The following is a 24,194-nucleotide window of genomic DNA, read 5'->3' as shown; positions in this document are numbered from 1 at the left end:
CAATTACAGTGTGGATTCGACAGAAAATTCTGTATTTTAGGCAAGAAGCAGTGCTAATCTCGGGTTTTATAGGGAGTCTGTTGCATCCTCTGTGCAAGTGCCGTCTCGGTAAACCGATACATTTATAATTAACCACATCATTCCCATTCGTGTTTTTTTTTCCCGCCTGCTGGCACAGTTTGGGCTGCAAGTGTGCAGCTTCAGGCCCTCTTCCTGCAATATGCTTTGCATCCCTCAGATACGAAGTCTAAGGTTGCTGGGGCAGCACATGGGTCTCTAGGTAGGACTGCCAACAGTCCTTGAGGAATTAAGAACAAAATCAAACGAAGCCCAGGTCCTACGTCCACATTTGATATAAGAAAATCAGACTTCAGCAGAATGTATGCTTTAGGGAAGAAAAATCTGGTGGAACTTGTCATACTTTCTGACGCTCTTGTGCTCAAATTATTGCCTGGGTTGTTTGAGATATATCTAGGATGGCAACAAGCCATCCATATAAGAATTCAGTGTCTTAAACCATATTACCATATTGCTCATCTTAGAACTTTAATTTTTTTAAAAATTGTGGTTTTAGAGTATACTGTTGCTTTCTTTATTTAGAACTGTTTGTCATGCCTATGCTTTTTTTTTTTTTTTTTTTCCTTGCATCAGCTATTTATTTTCATAAATTTACTGGTTTGTGAAAGCAAGTAATTGGGGTATGATTATATTTATGTAGTTTGAGGGGTCTTTTTTTTGCTACAGATTAACAGTTTTCCAGAACTTCTTTAGGTTTACATGAAAAATGTCATGACTAATGAAAGTTTTTAATCTCCTGGGTTATCAGCTAAATCTCTCATAACCTAATTTTTGATGGTATGCTGCATCAGGTATTTTTTTTTCAGCTGGCTAATTTACAGTAGATTGTATCCATAAACACTGACCATCTGTTCTCTATGTTTCTTATAAGTGTGGCATCAGAATATTTTAGCAAATATTCTAGCCAAACTAACTTTCAAGCTTTTTTTGCAAGAGTCACTGTAACAAAGCACAAGCATTATGTGATGACTGAATATAAGTTCCAAGATCAGCGGTGGAAGAAGTTTTGTTACTATAATATGTTCATTTGAAATGGATAAGGTTGAGATGGAAGTGATTTAATTAAGAGGTTCTATTCTTCCTTTGATTATTATAATTGCATACTTTGCATTATCACAAGTGCTCCTTCTGTACTCTATTCAGCAAATTCTATTGAGAATGCTTCTGGAATACGAGTTTAGGCAAAAGCTCATTGGCTTCTAAAGAAGTTTGTTTTTCTTAAAGCTTGTGGGAATTCACAGTGCAGTTATTTTCCATTTTCTTTGACAAATTATTTTAGGGATTGGTATTATCAAGTATACCCAACACTGAAAAGATCAGCCCCTATACTCAGAATAAACCAAAATGTAACTGGAATATGTCCATATGCATTTTTGTTTTTTGAGAAATCAGTAATGTAGTATGTGCAAGTGCAGATGACTAAATGGAAGTGTGATTGTTGCTCATGTCAGCATAGCTGGGCTGGTTTAATCTACTGGAACTGTTAAGTGTTGAGTTTCACAGGTGCAGGCTTCAGCAGTTGCTTGTTGCAGAATATTTTCCCGTTGTGGGTCACAGCCAGGTATTCTGATAGCTGGAACATGTGAACAACTCTTATACTGCAGTAGCTAGTTTCATGTCTCTAGGACCACCTACTGTAAGTATGTTGGCACATGCCCCAGTCATACATGCTTTTGCTGCATTCATGTACTGATGGTCTGTCCATGCTCCTTGCGGGTGAGGGGACATAGTCCAGTTAAGATGATGCATGAAAAAATTAGTGACAGTGGGCATAACCTCTTTCTATTTAATATAGGCCGAGAATCAACTGTTGTAGACAGACGTGTTTCGTCAGAAATGTGGAGGAATAGAAGGTTGATGGCATCACCTAATGGGACACATGAAGAAAAGAACTGTACAGAACCAGGTAAGATGGGAAGACTTTGCCATGTCTTACAAGCTCTTGAGATGTAGTTCACAGTGCTGTCATGACCAAGATGCCGTGATGTATTAGGGTAAATGTAAAAGTGTCAAACATGAAAAAGAAGCAAGACTGTTCTGTGTAGAATAAGGTTTATTGTGCCATCTTATGCCATTAAAAGTTAATGTTCAGATATAAGGATGTTTTGGCATCATTATGAAACTTGTGCTGACAATTTGGTTTCTCTAATTTTATTTCTTTTGGTGATTATTCCTACCTGTCTGATGCTGTGTATATTGTACTGCTAAATGAGAGGTGTCCTCTTCTTGAAACTATGGGGAGCGAAAGATGCAGTGTTTGAGATACCATCTGAGCACAGTCATTTGTGTTCATTACCATTATATATTTAATCATGTTTTGCTAGTTTAATGATAAACTGTGTATTCAGAGTAGGAATTTATATTGTGTGGAGGGGGATGATGAGGTAAGTAATATGGAAACCCTGGAATTCATTTTACTTCAGGATATCTAGCCTAGCCAGGCAATAATAATTGATTGAGGGCAGGGATAGATGACGCATTTTAATATCAGTGTTAGTCCACAATGCTTTCATCTTCCCATCTGTCTTTCCAGTGTGTATTTCCTTTCTCTCTCTCCTTGCCTCTCTGTGGTTTACAGTGTGTGGGAGATGAGACATTTTGCCAGTGGCACTAGCCAAATTAATTTAAAGTTCAGATTTTTTTTTTTTTTTTTAAATATGACTCTCTGATCAAGTCCTTATTGACAGCCGAATCTGTGCCTTCTTGATAACAGTGACATCATGACTTTTGGAATACTGTCAGCCCCAGAAGAAGTTTGAAGAGTTTGGAGCAGTAGCTCAGCTCCTTTCATTCCTTTAAAATTGTAAGAACAATTGGAATAAAAAAATACAGTCCGGTCATTTTGATATGTTTTCTGAAATTTGGGTCATTGAAGTGTACTTTTCTCTGTAACCACAAGAGAGGCCCCAATATGCCTTAGGATGCTGAGGTTTTAAGAAAAATATTTTAAGACTTGCATTAAATTAGTGATTTCTAGTCACAGTACTGGAGTTATCCTTTCTTTTTAAAGGTGTTTCTTCTGTTAGAACATAGATTTACAGATCAAATGTGTCACAGGATTGCAATTGTAGCATTTTTTTAGTCACTTCCTGTTATTCTACAGTTATGTACAACTTATCTCTGTGTATCTTCTGCAGCTGAAGGGGGGATTTAGATGCTGCAAGAGTGGCTAGATGTAAGATATCTGCAAATAAAGAGAGCTGAAAATATCTGAAATTTATGTTTGTTGGACCCGAATGGGTCTATAAGAACCCATGGTTGTTACTGCTCAGTAAAAATTTTCTGCTTCTTCAGATTTGGTTGGGTTTTGGGGTTTTTTCCTGGTGTTTTTTTTTGTTTATTTGTTTTTCTCCTCCAGTAGCCAAAGATTGAGATTTGCCTCGAATTGAGAAGAAGGTACAATGACCTAAAACCTATCAAAAAGGAGCAAGTATCATAGCTCATTTCCATGGGAATGTAGCTTGTGTAACCCCGTGACTACATCTGGAAAAAGTAGTCCCAGGAAAGGTCATGAGACTTGATCAAGATTGCATAGAAAATTGGTGAGAGAGTGTGGATTCTCTGTTGGAATATGCAAGCTTTCAGTCATATACTTATCCCAGTGTAATGAAAATCTCAGGAATGTGCTGTCAAACACTTTAAATGGCTGGACTTTATTTCTAGGTTGGGATTTTTGGTTTTTCACTCTGTTTTTTAAACCTTAAGAACAGATAGTTAATATGTATCTATGTTGTATGAATACGTGGTCTCTGTAGGCTCCTTTATGAGAAGTACTTATTCGTGCTTGTGTCATTTCTGTATCTGCCGTAAGCACTAGGGGCCCTACAAACGCATGGGTGTGTATATGGTATATAGCAGTTTTCTTATGTTATGTGGATGTTTTTCTGTGTGTGTTTAGGATACAAGAACTTCATAATAAAATGCAAGTTCTTGCTGAGAGCCTGTTAATCCGTTGTGTCATTGCAGTGCTATTGCTGTGCTCCCTCTTTATTAGCTTCCCACACAAGTCTGTAGCTTTCCTTCCCTTTTCCTAAAGGCTTTCAACAAAGTTAATTTATTTACCACTTTACCCCCTTTTCTTACATGCAAATAAAAAAATAATCCCAAGTTGTCAGAAATTGCAGCTATAGAAATTTGTAAGACCATGAGATCCTTGCAGTTTACAAAAATGGTAAGAAAGACTCACCCTTGGTAATATATCTTGGGAGAAAAACCTCCATAAGCTTCTAGAAGCAATGTTAGAAGCTTGTGGAAGCTGCTATCTGCTAGAAGCTCACACGGCTTACACTGAGATTGTGTAATTTACTGAAGTAGATTTTTTGGTATTGTGTTCTTTTGGAAACATTATTAATGCTTCTGGGGCCATTGTATCAGAACAGAAAAAACTTGGAAGTCTTGGAAATACTGCTTTAAAAAAGAACCCCAAGGCTTTGACAAAGGAAAGGAAAAAATATATATATATATATGTGTGAGTGCATGTGTGTGTGTGTGTGTGTGTGTGTATATATATATATATATATATATATAAGTAGAGGAGAAAAGGTTTTCTAACATTTGGGGGTTAGAGAGAGTGATATTCATGAATATCTTAGGAGGTGCTACACATTTTTCCTCATAGTAACTATTCTGCAGTCATAAGAAGCTACAGGATACTACCTATCTTATAACAGCAGCAAAGGGGCTGTACGTCAGCTGCAGGAAGGAGGTGGAGCATTTGTGAGAATGAAGTTCTAGTCTGGACTAAAATCCTCACCAAAGTTAATGGGTTGTGTAGCATTTTTCCATTAAAGATCCTTCCTGTCTTGAAACTTCCTCTTTGTTGGAATCTCCTTTGCCATGAGAAGATACAAGTCTTTATATTGTCCTGAAGCCAGGCTGGAGGGTTTATAGATTGTATGTAGAAGACTCTGGACTTCAAAAATTCTGTGAGATTTTTGAATTATGGGATTTTTGAATTATGAATTTTATTCTTATTTCATGTTGAGTAAATTCCTGGATGGCTGCTGTGGGTATCCCTCTTTGAAGGAAACCAAGCTACCTTTCCTTCATGGCTCTGAAAACTTTTCCTGTGTAAATGTCTGTGGGAGGAGGGGTTGATCTGACCCTCACTTAAAGCAGAACTATCAGAAAGGGAGAGTAGTTGTCTCTAGCATCTTAACAGATCTCATTAGTTTGCAAAACCAATTTTTTTGCCTTATCCAAGCTCTTACTTCCATCTGCCATCGGCTTGCTAGCTTGCAGTGCCATCTGCCCAGCAAGTCTGATTTATAGCTTCTCTGCTCCAATGGCTCGCCTCTTGTTTCACAATGTTCCATGCCTCTATGTCCTCCAGAACTCCGAGTAACGTTTGCAGAGCAATTACAAGCTGGGGTGACTGGGTGATGCGATGTTTCTGACTGTGTGACTCCACTGGGTTGTGTTAAAGCAACTGATCTGGACTCCCTTCTGTTGCGAATATTTTCAAGTAATCCATGTATACAGTACAAAGAATATTTAAACTATTTGCTGTGAATTAGAAATGTATTGGAATATATTTCCATTAGTCTTCTGATGCTAGTCAGTGAGCTGCCTTGAAAGTGAAAGAGTCAGTGGGGTTTTCCGTCCAGCAGTTTGTCAGTCATGGACAGTTCATGAGCTATACTGATTTTAAATAGCTGGGGATTTGGTTCAGGTGTGCTCCTCCCACTGTTATCAGTGGGTAAAGATGAATTGTGGGTTGGGGGAAAGAGGCAGGGGTTAGTACTTCTTTCTGAGCCATTTTGCCTTTTTACTTTTAGACTTAAAAAAACACACATTCTAGCAATGCTTTTTGTTCTTGCATTGAGAGAGAAAGAATCAGTCTTCTACAGTGAAATAAAATGAGTTTCCCAGCAGCATATGTATAACTGAGTTCTGAGTCAGGATCAGAAGTCATTAAGTCTGTGTATATTTTACACTGTTAGTTATAACCTTGGGGACTCATGTAGGATGTGATACATTGTAAAGAAACTACAGTCTTAGACAGTTTTGTTAACATACCATAGAGAGTACAAGAGCCTGTTACTTTTTCTACAAAAATCAATGATGGTGTTCTCACTGACTAGAGGAGACAGAACTGTCTCTTCAGAATAATTTTCCAAAAGGATAGAGAAAGCTATTTCTTGTACATTTGTAGTAAAGACACTATAGGAAGCATTGATTTCCATCAATTTTATTTAACAAACACAGTGCTTAGTTAAATATATCATTCTCAATATGCTGGATTGATGTATCCTCTTTTTCTTAATCTTTATAGAAACCTTAATATATAAGATTATAAACTTTCTGTAATAAATGCTGATTTAAACATTCTTTTGGTGGTGGTGGAATATGTCATTTTGTGCTGATGTAAATTCTCTTTAAACAATGTGATAATATGTATTTCTTTTAAACAATGTGCTCGTGATCTTCCTCAGATTAAACTTCCATTTTGTAACAGGGATAAATGCCTTAGACCCCCACTTTTGAGGAGGTGGTATTAATAATTTCACTCTAACCCTTTGTTTCATGAACAGTCTAAACTGGTAAGCTCAGCATGACCTGCAGGTTCTCTTACTATGCGTACATACAGTACCTAGCACAGAAGGACTGTGGTCTTGTTGAGGTAATGCAGATACCAACTGTGTTATGTTATTCACAAGTATTTCCCCCTAGCCTTTTAGTCAGATTGCTGTATGCCTTGATGCATAGAAAATGTGCAGCTGTTGTAGTATGATAGATTTATTGATAGTGCATACATTCTGACTTAAAAATGTTTCTTTGCTCCAATGTCTTATGCCCCTAAAGACCAGGAAATTTATCAGCCTTATCCTGTTCTTGTGTTGGCCTAAAAGGAAATGAAAATGAGGAAAAGTTTAAGAAAAAAATTCTTAGTTCCTTTATGCATATGGTATTCACATAACATATAGGTGCAGCGTCCAGTGAATGCGCACAGATGCCCATTTATGTAGTGGGAAGACTTACTAACCGTCCAGCATGTAGCTTACTTCTGTGGCCACTTGGCATATGCTTGTGGGGTTTTGTTGGTTTTAGGTTGTCCCTTGCTGGCTTCCCCCCTCTGCCCTGCTGTCTCTGGACTCACTCTTGTCCAGGTAGGTGCTGAGCAGTAAACTTAATTGATTGTGATCTCACTTGGATGGTTTCTGTTTCCTGGGGGAGATAGATGTGTGACAATTTAAAACCACTTTTAGTGGACTAGTTGAGAGCAGATAACAAATGTTTGATGGCAAGCTTTTCTTGTGTGGTTCCCAAGGTCTCTTAATCAGAATTCACATCTAGATCTAGCTTGAACTTCTGACACACTTTTCCTGGCTTATTGATGTGGGTATTAAAACGGTTGGCAGGTAGATGTCATTGAAGTTAATTGGGAAAAGTGTTTTGTTTATATTTTTGTGAACCAGTTTAGGAAATGTGCTTTGTTTGAAGCTAGAATTTAACAAATAACCAACCTTCTCTCAGAGCTGTTCACTTTCTAGCAGTGTATTAATACTGGCATCCAAAATAGTAGACAGAAAGGAGACAAACATCTCTCTGTGCTTCGGCTCAACCTGCCAGCAGCATCCCCTAGAGAGCTGAGAACAGAATATGAACTCCAGGGTAATTTATCCATTTCCCCAGGTCTAGGTGCCAAGTTTGCAGGAAGTAGTTTGTGTCTTGACTAAATGCCATTTAGAGATGTGGTAAACAAGGGCAAATGAAACAAAAATATGTACTGTTTAATAGATTACTATATGTTCCTCAACCTAATAAAAATGTTATTTGACATAATCTTTATTTGATAGGACTCAGATTTATTTATAGTTGGTATTGGTCCTGTTGAAGCACACTGTGGATAAAAACTTTTCCAAGCTAAATCTTTGCTCTGGAACTGAGAAACAGGCTTGTAACAAAAATCAGAATTTCTAAAATATAGCGACTTCAGAACCAAATCTAGTGTCTGTGGATACAGGCCCTTACTTTCTTTAAATGGAACAAAACACCCAGGTTGAATGCACTGGAGTGCTAGACTAAGATCTAAAGTTTCCCCTATTAGCCCAGATCTAATATATAGATGTGTGCCTGTATTTCAAACTATATTATCTAAGCATTTCTCAAATGTTAATGTAGCAATAGTGCAACATCTCTTTTTCTGTGACTGCAGACAACTCAGGCACACAGCAGCTGTGTAGATTAGTGACCTGAACTCAAAGAGAAATTACGTGGTAGAACAAAGAATGAAATCCAGATACCTCAGTCCTGATCTAGGCTTCTGCAAAGATGATGTCTGAACAGAAGTTTGGGCTCATACAACCTCCCTGAGTTTCCATCCAATCTGAGTTTCCTGTGATCTGGTATGGAAACCAAATGAGTTACATTTTGCTCAGGGTATCTTTGAAATACTGAACTGGGAATTTCAAAATCAAAGTTAATGTGACTTGGGCATGCAGATCTCCATGGTATTGCTGACTGTCTCATCCTTAATGTGAAATAATGTGTGTGTATTTAGATCTGTTCTTTGCTAGTATGACCACGCAGGTAGACCTTTTTGTGTGGAAATCTGCTTTGTTTTCTACTCAGAAAATTGTGCTGTTGGTATAAAACCTGTGTTTAAATTTACCCATCCTTATGCATGGCAATTTAATTTTCAGTCCTTGATTTTTATCTTACTGTCTGTGATGTGTCACTGTGTACTGCAATTGAGACAGAAAATGCTGCTGTCTTGCTTTGTGTCATTCACATTGTTACCACACCTCTCTTTACTGTTGTGGGAAGTGGGTGGAAAAGGCATTGTAGATCAGTCTGTGAGCATTAATCCATACTTTTGGGGTCCGCCTAAGATAGAGTCTTTACGAGGCACTGGATTGTTTGATAAATGTTAAACTTTTGCTTTCGTTACTTCATCTCTGTGCTCTCAGTGTCTCATCAGTCCATAGCTTGGACCACCATTGTGGAGGATTCAGGCAAAACTGGACAGGCACAGAACTGGGCTGCAGGGAAGTAGATTGTGAAAAGCACCTGAAGGTAGAAAACTGTCATCAGAAGCTGCAAGAGAGATGGAGAAACTTGTGGTTTGGAACTGTGTGGTAGAAAGACTAAGATTATCCAGTGATGGAGCCTGGAGTTGGAGGATAGTGAAAGGGACACAAAGATATGAGTGAGGGGAGGCTGAATTTGGATAATGAACTATGGGAGAAGCCTGAGAATAGCAGGGCAAAGAGTCAGGCCCTGAGAAGTAGTAAGTAGAAGTGAGAAAAGAGATATGAAAAATCAAAATGTGCTGAGAGATTTGGTTTTGATTGGGCAAGGAAACTAGAACAAAAATCAGAGTCTCTAAAAAGGGCATGAGATACAAAAGAGTTACCTTTTAGCCTTGTGTTTGACACATAAAAATGGAAGCATTTACAATTTATATCCATACTTTGATTATTTTTTTTTATTTTAGCATGGATTTGTTATCAACAGATAACATTTTCAGAGCTTGTACAAATGATACCATCTAGATATAGCACAATTTACCAAAACCAGACCCTCCTGAGCCTCAACTCTGTCTCTGAATCTCAGTGTTTGTTTTGGGGGTCAAGATGACTGATTTAAAAATACACTTAGGCGAAGTGTGCAATTTAATTACAGTAAATTAATTTTAAGCTTGGTTCTGCTAATATTTCTGATAATGCTCAGAATTGTTTTTTCAGAAGTTACAAAATTTTGTTATACAAATCTATTACTATATTTGTTAACGCTAATGACTTTTTTCATAATCGATGTGGTTATCCACCTAGCAGGCTGAAAATATTCCATGAACCTGATGATAATTAAACTGGCTCACTTCTGTTCTACAGGAAGGCAGGGCCTTCAGGCAATAAAGAGTGATGGTTTCCTTTAGTCTTTAAAGTTGACAGACATTGAAGACATTATAGTAGCAAATATAATAGCCTTAGAAACTGAGTCAAATTCATTCCTGCTGGGACTCTATTGATTAGTTGAAGTACAGCAGAGCAGACACTTCAGGTAGAACACGGGCTATACATGTATATGTGCTCGTTCAATTGTTTTCTTTTTTGCAACATTAAATTAATGGTTTTAATGTTAATGACAGGTGCTGCATTAACATTCTTGAGATGACATTCTCTACCCTTAGTGGGGAACAGTGACAAATGTGTGTTCCTGTGAACAAGAAGGCAATTTAGACTATCAGTTCAGTTTCTGTACATGCTTGCTTGTTGGGCTATTCTCAGAGATTGCCAAGAAAGAAGATAATTTAGACTATACTCACTTGTTCAGTGGGTTGGGGGTAATATGACTGGATCTATTGCACAGAGGTATTTAAACCTTTGAATAGCAAAATGTAAATATTCACAGATGGTGGGAAACATTTAAACTTTGGGAATGGTGAAATTAAGATGGATGAAACTCATGTTTAGAAGCTCAAGGAGACTGAAATGGGGAAAACAGATTTTTTTTTTTTTTCTACTTTACTGCAAATCAGCATATGCTTTGAATTTTGTGAGTTTCTAGCCCAAAACATAGACTCTCAGAGAGAGGCATTTGTTCTTTAGGGTTTCTGGGAGATATCTGTGCTGGTGTACACCACCTTAACTCCACTATGTCATTACAGCCGTGACAGTTTACAGCAGCTGAGGTTCTGCCCTACGGATTTGTTACTGGATGGCAAGATGCTGTTTCTGGTTTAGTTCTTTGGTGAGAATCTTCTTTGCTTGATCGTAACTGACTTTTGAGTGTGGAACAAGTACTTCAGATTTGAAGTTAATCATGTTTTTTAATTTGGTATGGGTTTACTATAGTTATTTGGTTGTCCAGGATTGATTAGTAACTGCACCTGATGGGAGAGTTCTTACTTGGAAAGACTATCAGGGATCATCTCCAGAACTGCTTTAATCTGTGGATATTCAGGGCAACTAAGTTTAGTAAGAACTACTTAGGTAATTAAAGGTTGGAGCTGGGCTGCTTTTTCAAGACAACAGACTGGTAAATGGAAATTTGTCAACTTCATTCAATGTTATCTTCTACAGAGCACAGAGTCTGGACCTACCCAACTCAGAGTGTGATTGTCTCATCATACAGGGTTATGACAGTACAAGTAATGTTACTCTTCACATAGCGTTGGAGGTAGCTAAATCAGCACTAATTGCTTATGTTGAAAGGTGCATTTATAACTCTTTATGAAACAATCATGATATCCATTTTGCACTCTGGATTCAAATTTGTTTTAAAGAAAAAAATGCTGACTAAAGAATAAATACATCTCTGCTAAATAATTACTTGTGAAATTCTGTTTACTTACAAACTGGTGAGGTGAAACAGTTACTACACATAGATGTAAGTACAAGACCAGTTTGCTGCACATATAAGACAGATGTTACATTGGAAAGAGAATAGTTGCCCTGATCATACAAGCATTTGAGTGTCTTAAAAAGTATTTGGCTTCTGTTAGCTCAGTGGCTTTTGAAATTGGTAAGATTTGGTGGAATGCATTAAATTATTTGCAGAATCTTTTGATTTTGCTGACAGTTTCAAAATTTGATGTTTTCTCCCCCATTCCAGCCCCTGCAGGGTTGAATGCTAATACAAATGCCACTAGCATTACTATTCTGTGATGAGATTGCAGATGGGATGGGAGTAGTGATGTGTATATAATATGCTGCTTAATGAATAAAATGATCATCTTCACAACCAGAATTCTTCCCTTCAATCCAGTAGCTGATTCTATTTGGTTCTTTTACATTGCTGACTCCCGAGTGGACTCTTAGAGTTAAGCACTGCTATGAAGCTCTGAGGAGGAGAGATTGCACTTCTAGATACTTTTGACAGGGGCCAGGCTGTGGTCTGTGGGTCAATTTTGTCCTTCTCCAAAAGGTTTTCAACTGTAAAAAGCAGCATATCTGATAACTTGTGGAAGAGATGAGGACCTCCTGTATCCAAAGTGTAGGGTGGAAAATGGCTAAGTTGGCCAATATTGTCTGTGTACCTGTCTGTGGTAGGGCATTTAGCCCTGTGACATCTCACTGTGCTCAGGCTGTAGAAGGGAGTGATATCTCATGATTCTGGAGTGCCTACACACATGACCCTAAACTGACATCTTGACTGATACTATAAATATCATCTGTTTTGTACAGAAAACTAAGTTCAGTCACTACTAAGCGAAGAGATCTTTGTTCATGTTGTTTAGAGTTTTTACAACAAAATCTTCCTTTTCTTTTTGTAAGTTATAGATACTTTTGTCTTTGTTTTAATAACTGTTTAGTGTAATAGCTGAAGTTTATGTTCAGCAGTTCTGTGCCTTGACATGAACTGTACAGGGCTGCATAATAACCTTATTCACTGATCTTTACTGCAAGAGATTCAGATCCGGTGTTTCAGCATGGCATGGGGACCAGGTAATCCTCAGTTCTAGCTGGGCTGCAGCAGTGACTGCCTTTTAGGATTTTCCTCTATATTCCTTCACAAAAAGTTTAGGCTTTCCCCCACCCTTCCCCCACCCCAGGGAGCAAAAAATTAATTGAACACTAGTGGGGAACCTAGATCCTTTTATCCCTTCTACAAATATTATCCGGTTAGATTGGGCTCTGAACATGAAAATCATCTTTATGGTAGTAAGCCTTGTTCTCCATAGAGAATGAAGATGATCCTGGCTTTCTCAGTGGTAGATTTGTACCTACTTATGTGCCACAGTATAAATTCTGAATTAGAGTGAGTGTAAATGTAGTGTAGCTTGTCAATGAGGCATGTATTTCTTATCCTCAGATTATTCAGTCCATTGCTCTGATTATTTATTTTTTGCCTCTGCAAAAACACCTTTCCTCCTTTTCTGCCTGTAAAATTTATCTTTAATATGGGAAAAAGAAATGGATTGCTTGTTTTAAAATAATGTATCAGATTAGGCATTTACAGAAGTAAAAATTAAAAGTTTTACAGTCATTATGTTCCCAATGTATGCATTTGCATTCTACTAGTAAATATTATTACTACTACTTAGTAAATATTATATATTATTTATATATTATATATATAAATACATATACATATACTAGTAAATATTATTTCCGTGTGTGTTAAGGAAACAACAGTAATTCTTTTACAAGGGTAATTACTAAAAATGTACTTTCTCTTCTTTATGTAAATGGTGTAGCATACCCTTCAGTGACTTGCTATTTTAGTTGCACAGTGACTTTACACACTTGGAGAGGCGACTTGAATCGTATTATTTAATGGCCATAGATAAAAGCCTCTTGTAATTATGAGATTAACCAGAGTTACACTGTGCTTTAATTCTTCCTGAAGTCTGATACATGAATACATGTGTGCTTTGACTGGATATGTGTTTGACTTTATTCTCTCTCTTCCCCACCCCACCCCCTTTTTAAAAAATTTTTCTTTTAGAGAAAAATTCCGTTAACCAAAAGATTTTCGAAGAGTATAAAAGGCTTAAATTACATGAGTGTTCCTTCAGACGCTGCTGTGAGTGTCAGGCAGCTTTACCACTGCAAAATAACAAAAATTAAGAATAGAAATTTGGCTTTACTGTCTATTGAGCTGTATAGTCTGTTTTATGAGAATATATTTCAAATAATTTGATTTTATTTGAAACAAACTCAGGAAATGAGTGTGCTTTTTCTCCCTTCTGGGAAAATGTTCACTCTCCAATATATGAAGATAGAAACACATAATTAAAGTTGTGAGAAAAACCATACCATTGTGAGGTACTTGTTGATGATAAAAATCTCAAAAATACTTTTTTGTTGTTGTTGTTCATATCCCCCCCCCCGATTTAGCAAAAGTAAATGCTAGCTGTAAAATAGCTCTGGCATTTTTAGGGCACTATGCATCATTGTATTTATTTGTTCTTAATTAAAACATTTAGCTTTATGCTGTAAAATATTTTTAGGGGGGGAAATATCTGATAATTCAGTTGCTTGAAAATAGGACCAGGTTGGCTTTCATAAATCAGCACAGCTCCTATTTCTTGATGTTGTGTAACAGCTATTGATGTGATTCTAGAATTTAACTTCAGAAAAAGCTGATTAATGTAAACCTCCCACATAGTGTTGAGGACAGGCTGGAGTGAAATAGCTAAAGTGAAATGACCTCCATAAACATGGTGGCAATTCAGTATTACAGAAATAGTCCTCTCTCTCAAAATTAGTCTAACTGTATGGCTAGACTTAAGAGGTTTGCATTTATTTGCTTCTGGTGTTTGGATTAAGTTTTCATTTAGTTAACATTTTTTTGTTCACTTTTTGGAAACAGAGACTATGAAATGGGGTTTTGCTGTTGAGGTACTAGAACACAAACAGCAGTCCCTGGAGGAGACCATTTTTGCCTTAGGACAAAGCTGTCTAGAACTGCAAGTCTGATAGAATACCCCATACTACAGTGCCTTCAATTCAGTTTGAAGGGCAGATTTTTAACTATACTCACAGTGAATCTAATCTATTATTTTACTTGGCTCACTTGAGCAAACATTCTGATTTAGTACAGCATTTATGCACAACTTTAAAATTAAACACGTAGTTAACCTGAAGTTGTTGATCCTTTCTCAAACTGAGACATTTCCAGCACATTGAGTATTCCTCAGGAAGGATCATTCATTTAGCTTGTGTTAGGGCAAAGTGGAGACAGACTCGTGAGTAAGCCGGGGGTTTTGAGGTGGTGAGTTTTTTTCTTCAAAGGGATATTTTAGTGTTGTGGCCCCACTGGCCCTTCCTAAGCCACTTTACATCAGTAGGACTTCTCCATGCACAGCAAATGCAGCATTGGACTGCTGTATCTAGTGGAAGCTAGGATCTTGCTATTATTATCTGCAGATATTGCCTGCATGCAGGTTTTCTGATTTATTTACATCAGGGATGATACATTCTTGAGAAGCACTGCTACTTGAAATGGGGAATGGAGATTTTATATGTCTTTATCTATTATATTTACATGATCTGTAAAGCTAATGTGTGAGGTGACCATCTAATGACTTCTAAAAATGCAGCCTTTGGAGAGATGAAGAGTGATTTGTTAGCTGACAGATTTGTGCTAGCAAGCTCCAGGTTATTTATTGAAGTCTGGAATTCTGTGCTCTTGGATTTAAAGAATACTCTGTAATTCAGATCAAAGGCAAAGTATTAAAATCTTAATGCCACCAAGAGAAGTATCCTTTATTTTGGCACTCAGAGACACTATTCTTAATTTGTGTTACTAATGCATCTCATAAAAGAGAAAAAAAATTAAGTTTTCTCTTAATTTATTGTGAAATTTTTTTCTTTCACAGCAGGACTATGTAGCAGTCTGTGAAGCTTATTTGTCATTTTAAACAGCAAAAAATCTTTTCTGATATTAAATCATACAAAATCACAGAGTTTGCTGTCAGGTGTTTGTATTTCCTCTGCTAATTACACAGCAAAAGCATTGACATGCTCAATTTTATTGTTAAAGGACTGAAATATCCCTGTGCTATCAAAATTATTAGAGAGCATATAGATAAGTAGGAGGAAGGAGAGGAGCCAAGGGAAAGGACATTTCAAAACTGTTATTGTTGCTGTTCAAGAGGAGTGTTTAAATCAGTACAGATGGAAGATGTTAAACTGGGTTTCTGTGGACTTTTACAACCAACTTAAATTTAATGGGTTATACATCTGAAACAGACCACAGTGAAACTAATTTGTCTGGTGGGAAGCAAAGTAGCCACTGCTTGAAGTGTTTTCCTCTCAGGGAGGGAGACGATGAAAATGAATTACTTCCAGGCAATCTTCTTGTGCTATCTTTTGCATAGAAGTACTTTGAATTATGGTAGATGACTTTGGGCGGTAAAGCAGAAACTGTAAATCGCTATGCTTGAGACTGTTTGTTTGTTGTCCTTGGCCTGTGGAAAAGCACCAGATGACATTAGCAAATGTTGTGCGTGGTACAAAAGTACTGTGTTCCCCTTAATTAATTTCTTTACCTATTTCTGTGCATCCAAACCTATGGAATTGATACTGGCAACTTAATAAAGCAACATACTATTATGGTGTGAGTTGTACCCCTGTCCACAGAAATTGTTTCTCTGGGAGTGAATATGTTACCAAAACCTAATTGATTCTCATTAATGTCAGTAAGGAAAATTTCCTTGAACAGGAGAGAGAAATGGGGTGTAGAATGGGATTTTAAGGGCCTCAGTACCTAAATACTCTGTGAAATCTTTGGAGTAAAGTTTCTCAGTTCTCTGGATCTCAGTTGGAGTTAGAAGTCTTTGGCAGTCTCACTAAGTGCATCCTTAGGCACCCGGACATCGTGTCACTTCAACAGCAGGGGAGAACTCAAAGAAAACTTTCTGCCATGTTTTAGAAGAACTGTATTTTCTCTCTGGAGTGCTGTGGGTCTCTAACCCCAAATCATACCTGCAGCACTCCCAGTGAAGCTGGTCAGGACTTCTGAACACAGAATGGGTTTTTGACAAGTACGTCAGGTAGGATTGGATGAGTTGCCCTCACTACAGAATCTTTCAAACTAAACAAAAGCAAGGAGCTTTTGAGGTGGAGGACAGTGAAGCATCGGAGAGCAAAGGTCTTTGACTGTGGGAGAAAACTCATTTTCAAAAGTTAGCAGTTCTTGAGGAGCAGGTTGGGAACTGTTTGGAACTCATTTTGGACTGACTTCCTAGTAAGTAAGTTTTGCAAAGATGCAAAACTGTTATACTGTATGAATCAATGTTAGGGCTGTAGTTGAGATAGTTATAATCTGTATCTTTTTTTTTTTTTGAGGGAGAGGTGGTACTGTCTTGCATTAGCAACCAGTGAGGTGTGAGAGTGCTAGTCTGGAAATTGAAGGATTTATGTTTAACCTCTGTATTGAAAATGGCCATAGTAACGGTGTTTGGTGCTGAATTAAGTCTTAGTGAGATACGAAAGGAGTACTTTGAGCACACACCTAATTGATCAAGTCTCTCTAGGGGCTTTGGCAGATTTTAATGCTGCTTTACCCTGTTACTGGAGAGTAGCGTTGCTCAGGTAAAAGCTATTTACCTCTTTCCCCAGATGAAGGTAGCTCTGTGTGGGTGAAATTGCCAAGATAAACAGGGAGGTGCTGAATTCTTTCTTCCTCCAGGAATAGGTAACTGCTAGTGCAGACTTTCTGGGTCGTTTCCTTAGACTTACTTACTCAAGTTCTGTATCAGTCCTGTTTTAGCACTAAATTCCATAGTTCTGATCTAATCCTCCATGTTGCAGGCCTCATTTACAGGGTTAGACTAAAAGTACTTTTCTGTCTCACAAAAGTACAGTGAAGTTACATACATTAGGCAGAGGTGCTACGCTACAGTAATGGAAGCTGTAGAATACTACAAACGAAAGACAGTCATAACCACTGAATACTTGACACCAGGCAGTTATGTATAGACAAGATACACTTAAATTGTTTCTCAAATTGAACATTGCATTTGAAGTAACTCCTCCCTTTATTGACAAGATTACAGACCTTTCAAATAACATGCCAAATTATGCTATAGCTGTTGTATCTGCAAATTTATATTATTATTCACCCATTCAAAACCACTGATGACAGTGTTTTGGTTTTTTAAATTGTTGAATATTTGGCTCTGTAGACAGTAGTGAATACATAATCAAAAGTTTGGTTCCCTGTAATGCATATCATGTTGGTTGTTTATGATGAGAGTAAATTCCATGTGACATTAGCCATTTAAAATTCAGACTGTTAGTCATGTAGACCGTGTTTATCCTCAGTGGGGACAGGCATCCCAAATACCTTGCACACTGAGGGTCGGATGAATTTGGTGTGTCTTACTTTTCTGTTCTAAAACAAACATCCCTCATAGTCAGTGTTATTTGAGAGAAATTCAATCTCCAGAGACACAGTTCTAAGTATGTTTTGGTAAAAGCTCAGCTAAGTTTGTAGAATCATGATTAACTTTCTTAAATTGCCTTTGCATTGTAGTTCGTTACATTTTATCCATGACTTTTCATTTTGCTTTAATTTGTCTTAGGCTTTTGTGAATTGCTTTCATTAAGAGACCCTTATACTACAAATATTATTTTGGAAGAACTTGTGTATGTATGACTTTTAAGGACTTTTAGTTGTCTCATTTGTGTTGCCGAAGGCATTACTGCTCTGTCTCATAGAACAAGTGACAGGAGATGTATAGTGTAACTAGAGTTTTCCATTATTAATTTCTCACTGATTACATGTAGTAGAGGAAAGGGGTTTAGGAAGTAAAAATTAGGATGCTGTGCTTACTGTCACCATCTGCATATGGAAAATGTGATTTCAAAACACTAGCTGATTCTTTCTCCCAGCGTCTAGCTCTCATATTGGACACAAGGAGTATTTTAGGACCCTTGTTCTCTCCTTGCTCTTCCAGGACGGCAGTTTACCCCCTAAGTGTTGTTTATATAGAGTGCTCCAAATCTACTTTTCCCACCAACTAGGCATTACTGACTCACTCCTCAAATGCTGTTCATCAGCAAATCTGTCATGCAGGTTCCTTCAGTCAGGCAGCCCAGCTGCCTCTGCTGCTGTCACTGCCCCAGGCAGCCACTCAGCGCTCAGCTTATGACTGAAACCTTCACTGGAGGATTCAATTCTTCAGAAGCCTGAGTCTGCAGAAGCCAAGACTGCTCCTTAGACACTATATCATGCATCATCTTACTGGTTGTTATCTTCTACAGTGTAGCTTTGAGGGCTTTTTTAATTGATTTTTTTCATTCATCTACTGAGCATGCACACGTGATCTATCAGTGGGAGTGTTGTATATCTTGTTCATACTATATACTTTTAAATTCTGTATTTAAACAATTCCCAGTGCTTATATCCTCACTGTTACATTATTACTAGCTCCTGTGTGGAATGCCACTAAAATGTGGTAGGCTTTCTGCATGTCTCACTGTTTATTAGTCTCACTTGCAGAGTATGTTACAGCTGAGTAGCTGAGGTAGTAATTAGACTTCATAATTTTGGGACATGCATAGCAATGCTTCTTTCATCCAAAGAACTGTAATAAACTCGGGGCACTTATTATGGTGTGAAACTGTTTTTAACTAGAGAAGTTAGTGAGAGCATATTTTATGGAAATCGGGCCATCACAAGAGTTTGATGTGGTGCCGTTTGTGTGTCTCTCCTTCTGCACTTATAGCTCCCCCTCGTGTTCACTTATTTATTTTGTCCCTTTTTGGGTGAATGTCCATAACCTCACTGTGCTATGTATGAATACCGACATGGTTCTGGCTGTTCAGTAATATGTATGTTCTGATTGAGTGTATTTGACCAGAAAACAAAGATTATGTTTTTTCCTGTAAGTAAGTAAGCATGTTTGCTGAAACATCAAAGCTGAAATATTTTGTCCCCTTTCTTTATAGTCCTATCATGTTCTGTGTTTTCCCCTCTTTGGGAAAAGCAAGTCCACTTCGTATCAGTCAGATAGGTGCAGTGTAGCCCAGGAATAGAAATTTAGCTGACCAGCCAAACTCATAAAAATAATGGAAACATACAGTATCTGAGTAGATACACTCAAGAGCAGTGCTCATAGTTGTGTTGCTCTGTCCTGTTACCTTTGGAACAACAACCAACTCTGTCCTTTTCAGGCACTCAGTGGTCAGCATTATTTTATGATTCCAGACACTTGTATGTAAATTGTATGCCCTAGAGCACTTGTTAAATATAGTTTTCTTCAGGAGAACTCTGAATTTTAAACTCAAAGACAAGATTGCAAGACAAGTCATGTTACCCTGGCATTATTATTTAAAAATCCCTAGGGCTAAAGATGCCAAACTGAGAGATCCTGTGATGTGTGTTACATACCTACTGTCACTGATGTGTACACATGTGGCAAGTGACCAAAGCAGGAGCAGAATACACAGATGTGTTTTGTCTTGTGAACATTTTGTTAGTGTTTCCAATGTTTGAATATGTTAGTGAGTAATAGAGGTCATCTCAAGTGAATGCTAATAAAACCTATATAGTATACCATGTCCTACTCTGTTTCTGTTTACTTTAGATATTAAAGCAAAACTGCTCTTAAGTAAAATGTTTAGAAGGTTGTATTTTTTTTTTAACAAAGATGTTTTTTTCTGTCCTCATGCTCTACTAAAGCAGGCTGCCTTAGTAACCGTAAGTCCAACATCACAAGCTTCCAAGTGGCAAATTAGTATTAGTACATTTTTGCAACCTCATTAAATGGTCTAAAATAGCATAATTATATAATTCTGCATCTGTAGATGTTTTAAGGAAATATTTTAAAATCAACTACCAGCTTGATCTCATGCAGTACGTAATCAAATTATGGCCCTAATTCAGGAGAGCATTTAAGCATGTTGTTTACAGGCTGTGCTGAAGGTAGAAATTTGGAGTTCTCTTAAACAGAGACCTCGAAGAAAATGTAATTTCTTCATGTTATAGTGGGAGAGGGATACCCTTTCTCAAACTGTGAAACAGTACTATTGGAAAGAAAGATTGCTTGTAGAAAAAGAAACAAGATTGTCTTCTAATTATTAGCTGTTGCATGCATACATTGGATTACACTCAAGATTAACACAGAGCAGTGTTTTGAATCTTAAGGAGTAAACATCATGTCACCACTTCATTTCTTCTGCGTTCACAACCAAAGGTTCCTTCTTGCATCGCATTCCAACTATTCCCCCTGCTAAGTCCCTCTACAGATCATGTCAGCAGAACTGATTAGCAGACATTGCTCCAGACTGAGAGTTCAGTGAAATATATGCTGTGGTAAAGTACCTTTTCTACATAGGTGGCCTACAGCGTTTGCATATGTGAGCTCCTCACTTAACAGATTGAACAATAATGAGTAATACTAAGTAATTTATTCTTACAACCTTTCCTCTCCCTAGAGGCAGAGAATGATTATTGGACCCATTTTACAGACAGAGAACTGAGCTTAGGGGCAAATTTAGACACATAAAGGACTGAAACTATGCACAAGTTGAAACCAGAAAGGTTCAGACAGGATATGAGGCAAAGGTTTTTCACCATGAGGAAAGCCAGGCATTGGACCAGATTGCCCTGAGAGCTCATGCAGTGTCCGTCCTTGAAGATTTTTAAAGATGTGATTGTAGAAGCACTGAGCAATCTGTTTTGATTTCACAGCTCACCCTGGTTTGAGCACAAGGTTGAAATGAAGATCCCTGGAGGTCCTTTCCAGCCTGAATTTTACCATGATCTCCACAAAGTGCAATAAGAGAAAGAAGCACCAAAATTTACCTCATAGTTCTTGTGTGCAACCATGGGTATTGCCCATGTTCAGTATCCAGGTGCTAACGCTATTTGCAAACCTGAGCTTCCCCTGCAGAAGTGGCATAATGGTATGCTTGGAGCATATAATTTCACTGATTTTAGCCCAAAATAGGGAAAGTATGGTCGTTTTCTCTCAGATCTGTGGCTGAAGGAGAACTGTGCTTGCATTTTGTGTGGCAGTCTAGGAGTTGAGAGGCTTGCATGGGGAATTCATAGTGAGTCACATTGTTTCCATCACAGCCTAAGTGGATTCAAAGCCATGTTTCCCAGGACCATGCCCTAATGACAAGACTGTCAAGTAGTGTCTCTGAGAGTATGGTCCACCCTTCTGCTGAAACTGGATGACTGTGCAGCCGGGGAAGTGGCACTGGTGTGCCTAATGGTAAACGTAGGTAAAAGGAGTTTATTAATTTCTACTTAGCATAATGCAGAGTTTACCACTTCTTGTCTTTCCTGGAACTGACAGATTAATCTTTGATCAAGAAAGAGGGGTGCCTGACTCTGTGGCCTCTTGATTCAGCCAGAAAGTTGGGTGGGATAGGTATAAAGGGAATTATATGCAGGTATCCTAGCTGCTATCACTGCCAGCTGCTTTTCAACATCTGCATCTAGAACAAAGACAGACTATAAAACTCAAGAAAGAGGGGTGATTATTTCACTGATTCCCTTTGGCATGCCATTAGTTTGCTATTCCTGTTCCTAAGGCTGGTACTTAACAGGTTAGCAGGCTGATGTTTGGTGTCATACAAGCTAAGCATCTTTCCAAGTGTTAGTTAAAGTAACTGAATCTTCTTCATCAAGGTCATAAGCTCGCAGCCTAGATATATTCTTTGGCCAAAATTAAAGCTTATCAAATCTTTTTCTTATACTTTAAACACTATGAAATAATTTCATGTGCTTTGTGGGTCGTTCAAATACAGAAGGAGAAACTACTAAAGTTTTCCTCTGACTTCTTTTTGAAGTGTCTTCAAATTATTCCACTTGGCAAAGCGAGGAGTAGGTTTTTGCTAAGACATTATTTCTGTAGGTGTGTAACCCTTTTAAATACATCTCTTGAATTCTTAATGTATTAAAAATAGGTAAAAATTACACCTACCCAAAACATCCATGATACAAAATGGACAGCAAATAAATCAAACATTTGGAGCTAGCAGAAAGTAAAGAGTTGAAGGACTATGCGCCTTACTCATTATGGATCTCCCAACAGTATTTTTCTGTTTTTCCCGCTGATTTTTCTGTTAAGTAAAAGTATTAAATAAGTATTTGTCAGAAAATCGAGTCATCTGTGAACACATGCTAAAAGAGAAGGAATTGCGGAGTACATTTTGATCTAAAAAGCATTTTAATTGTGAACCATCAAAGGCTTTTCCAAATGTCTCTTGAAATAACATACGTACTGTACTGTAAGCAAGATAATGCCTGCTGTTTGTTGCTACTGTGATTACTAGATGTGCTATCTTACAGTGTGAAAGCATCTAGCTGAAATTTTGTTCCCAACATAATATTTTTCAGCTGATAAAGGGGGTATTTTGGTTCTGTTCATACAGTGCTTTCTGGTCATATATGCACGAGAAGTGCTGATAGCATAAGAAAATGGAGTGCAAGATCCATACAATTGCTGAACTGTGCCTTTATTGCATACACAGGCATGGATGTCACACATCCATTACATTATTATGCCCCCCATATATGACACAACTCAATGAGAGAAAAAATTCCAGCTACCCTCATAAAGAAAGATAGGGGGATTTGTAGCAGACCTTACTTTTATTTTTTGTAGTATTTGTGTCTGTAGGGGTGAGTAAGGGGATGTGTACATCTTGCCCTGTTCCAGTACAGGCAATCTGTCAGAACCTGGCCTTACGCAAGAGGCGTAGTGCTAGGCTGCTACTTCTGGTGCTGTGCAGCTGGCTAGGAATTGTCTGGAATTATGTGAAATGTTAAAGCTCCTTCTGTGAGATGCTGGCTATGGTTATAAAACTGACTTAAGCGGACCTAACCCTTGACCTCTTGTTTCTGATTCATTACTTCCATTTACTGTTACTGTCGGCATTCTATAAAGCAGCTCAGGTAAAGCTCTAGGTAAAGAACTGGCCTTATTTGAAGCCATCTCAGAATAGATGTACATGCACAGCATAGATGGTGAGGAGGACAAAAGTGGGAAAAAAATGTGTGGCAGGGCAGATACAAGACAGGAACTTCTTACTCTAGTTTTGCCACCACCTGAGACTTGGGTTTTTTTAATTATATGTGGAGTTACAGCCTTGGTGCAGCACAACCTAAGAAGGCTAATCTGCTTCCTGGGCCTGCCCAGCTCTGTGCAATGCTGAAATGCCAATAGCGTGTTCATAAAAGTGCTTTGCTGATTTGGGGCCTTCCAAAATATTCTGAGCTTATAAGTGATTATTCTTGTAGCAAGAAAATACCTTCTCCCCCTTCCCCAAACAAACCAGGGACTGAGGGACACTTTCTGCTCTGAGATGTAAATCCGGAGACATTGAAAACAATAGAATGATTTCAGCTTTGTAGAAGGAGATAGATATTGAGTGTAGATTTGGTAAGTATTGTATTTTGAAATCTGAGCAATGGTCATGAGCCTCTGATTCCTACCCTAATCCTGGGCAATGCAAATATGAACTATTCCTTACTTGGGATGTATTTTTAAAGTTAAACATTCTTTCAACAGCTGTGATAAACACAACAGTGCGGGTATATCGAGTGACCAGGTAGGTAGTAGAACAGAGCTGTTTCTGTGTCCCTTGTTACTATGATATTTTCTTCTCTCTTTTTTTCTTCTACTTAGTGAATAGAGTTTGCAAACACTATTTACTGTTGTGGAGTATCTAGAACTTTGAAAGGTTGTTTTTGTCTTTCAT

At 37.8% G+C, this 24,194-nt stretch overlaps 1 protein-coding gene across 1 annotated transcript in view; it reads left to right on the top strand.

Moving 5' to 3' along the window:
* Nucleotides 1-1,805: 1,805 nt before the first annotated feature.
* LOC113480450 (ras and Rab interactor 3-like) overlaps nt 1,806-24,194 on the top strand; it is a 169,554-nt gene continuing 147,165 nt past the window's right edge. Inside the window, exon 1 of the mRNA XM_026849256.1 lies at nt 1,806-1,984. Within this exon, the coding sequence (XP_026705057.1) occupies nt 1,819-1,984 (166 nt within the window). The 5' untranslated portion in view covers nt 1,806-1,818. The remainder of the gene's footprint in view (nt 1,985-24,194) is intronic.

Source organism: Athene cunicularia (genome assembly GCF_003259725.1).
Source record: "Athene cunicularia isolate RWA chromosome 5 unlocalized genomic scaffold, athCun1 chr5_part1, whole genome shotgun sequence".
NCBI classification, from domain to species: Eukaryota; Metazoa; Chordata; class Aves; order Strigiformes; family Strigidae; genus Athene; species Athene cunicularia.
The sequence above is the reverse complement of the archived record's forward strand: the minus strand, read 5'-3'. Positions and strand labels throughout refer to the sequence as shown.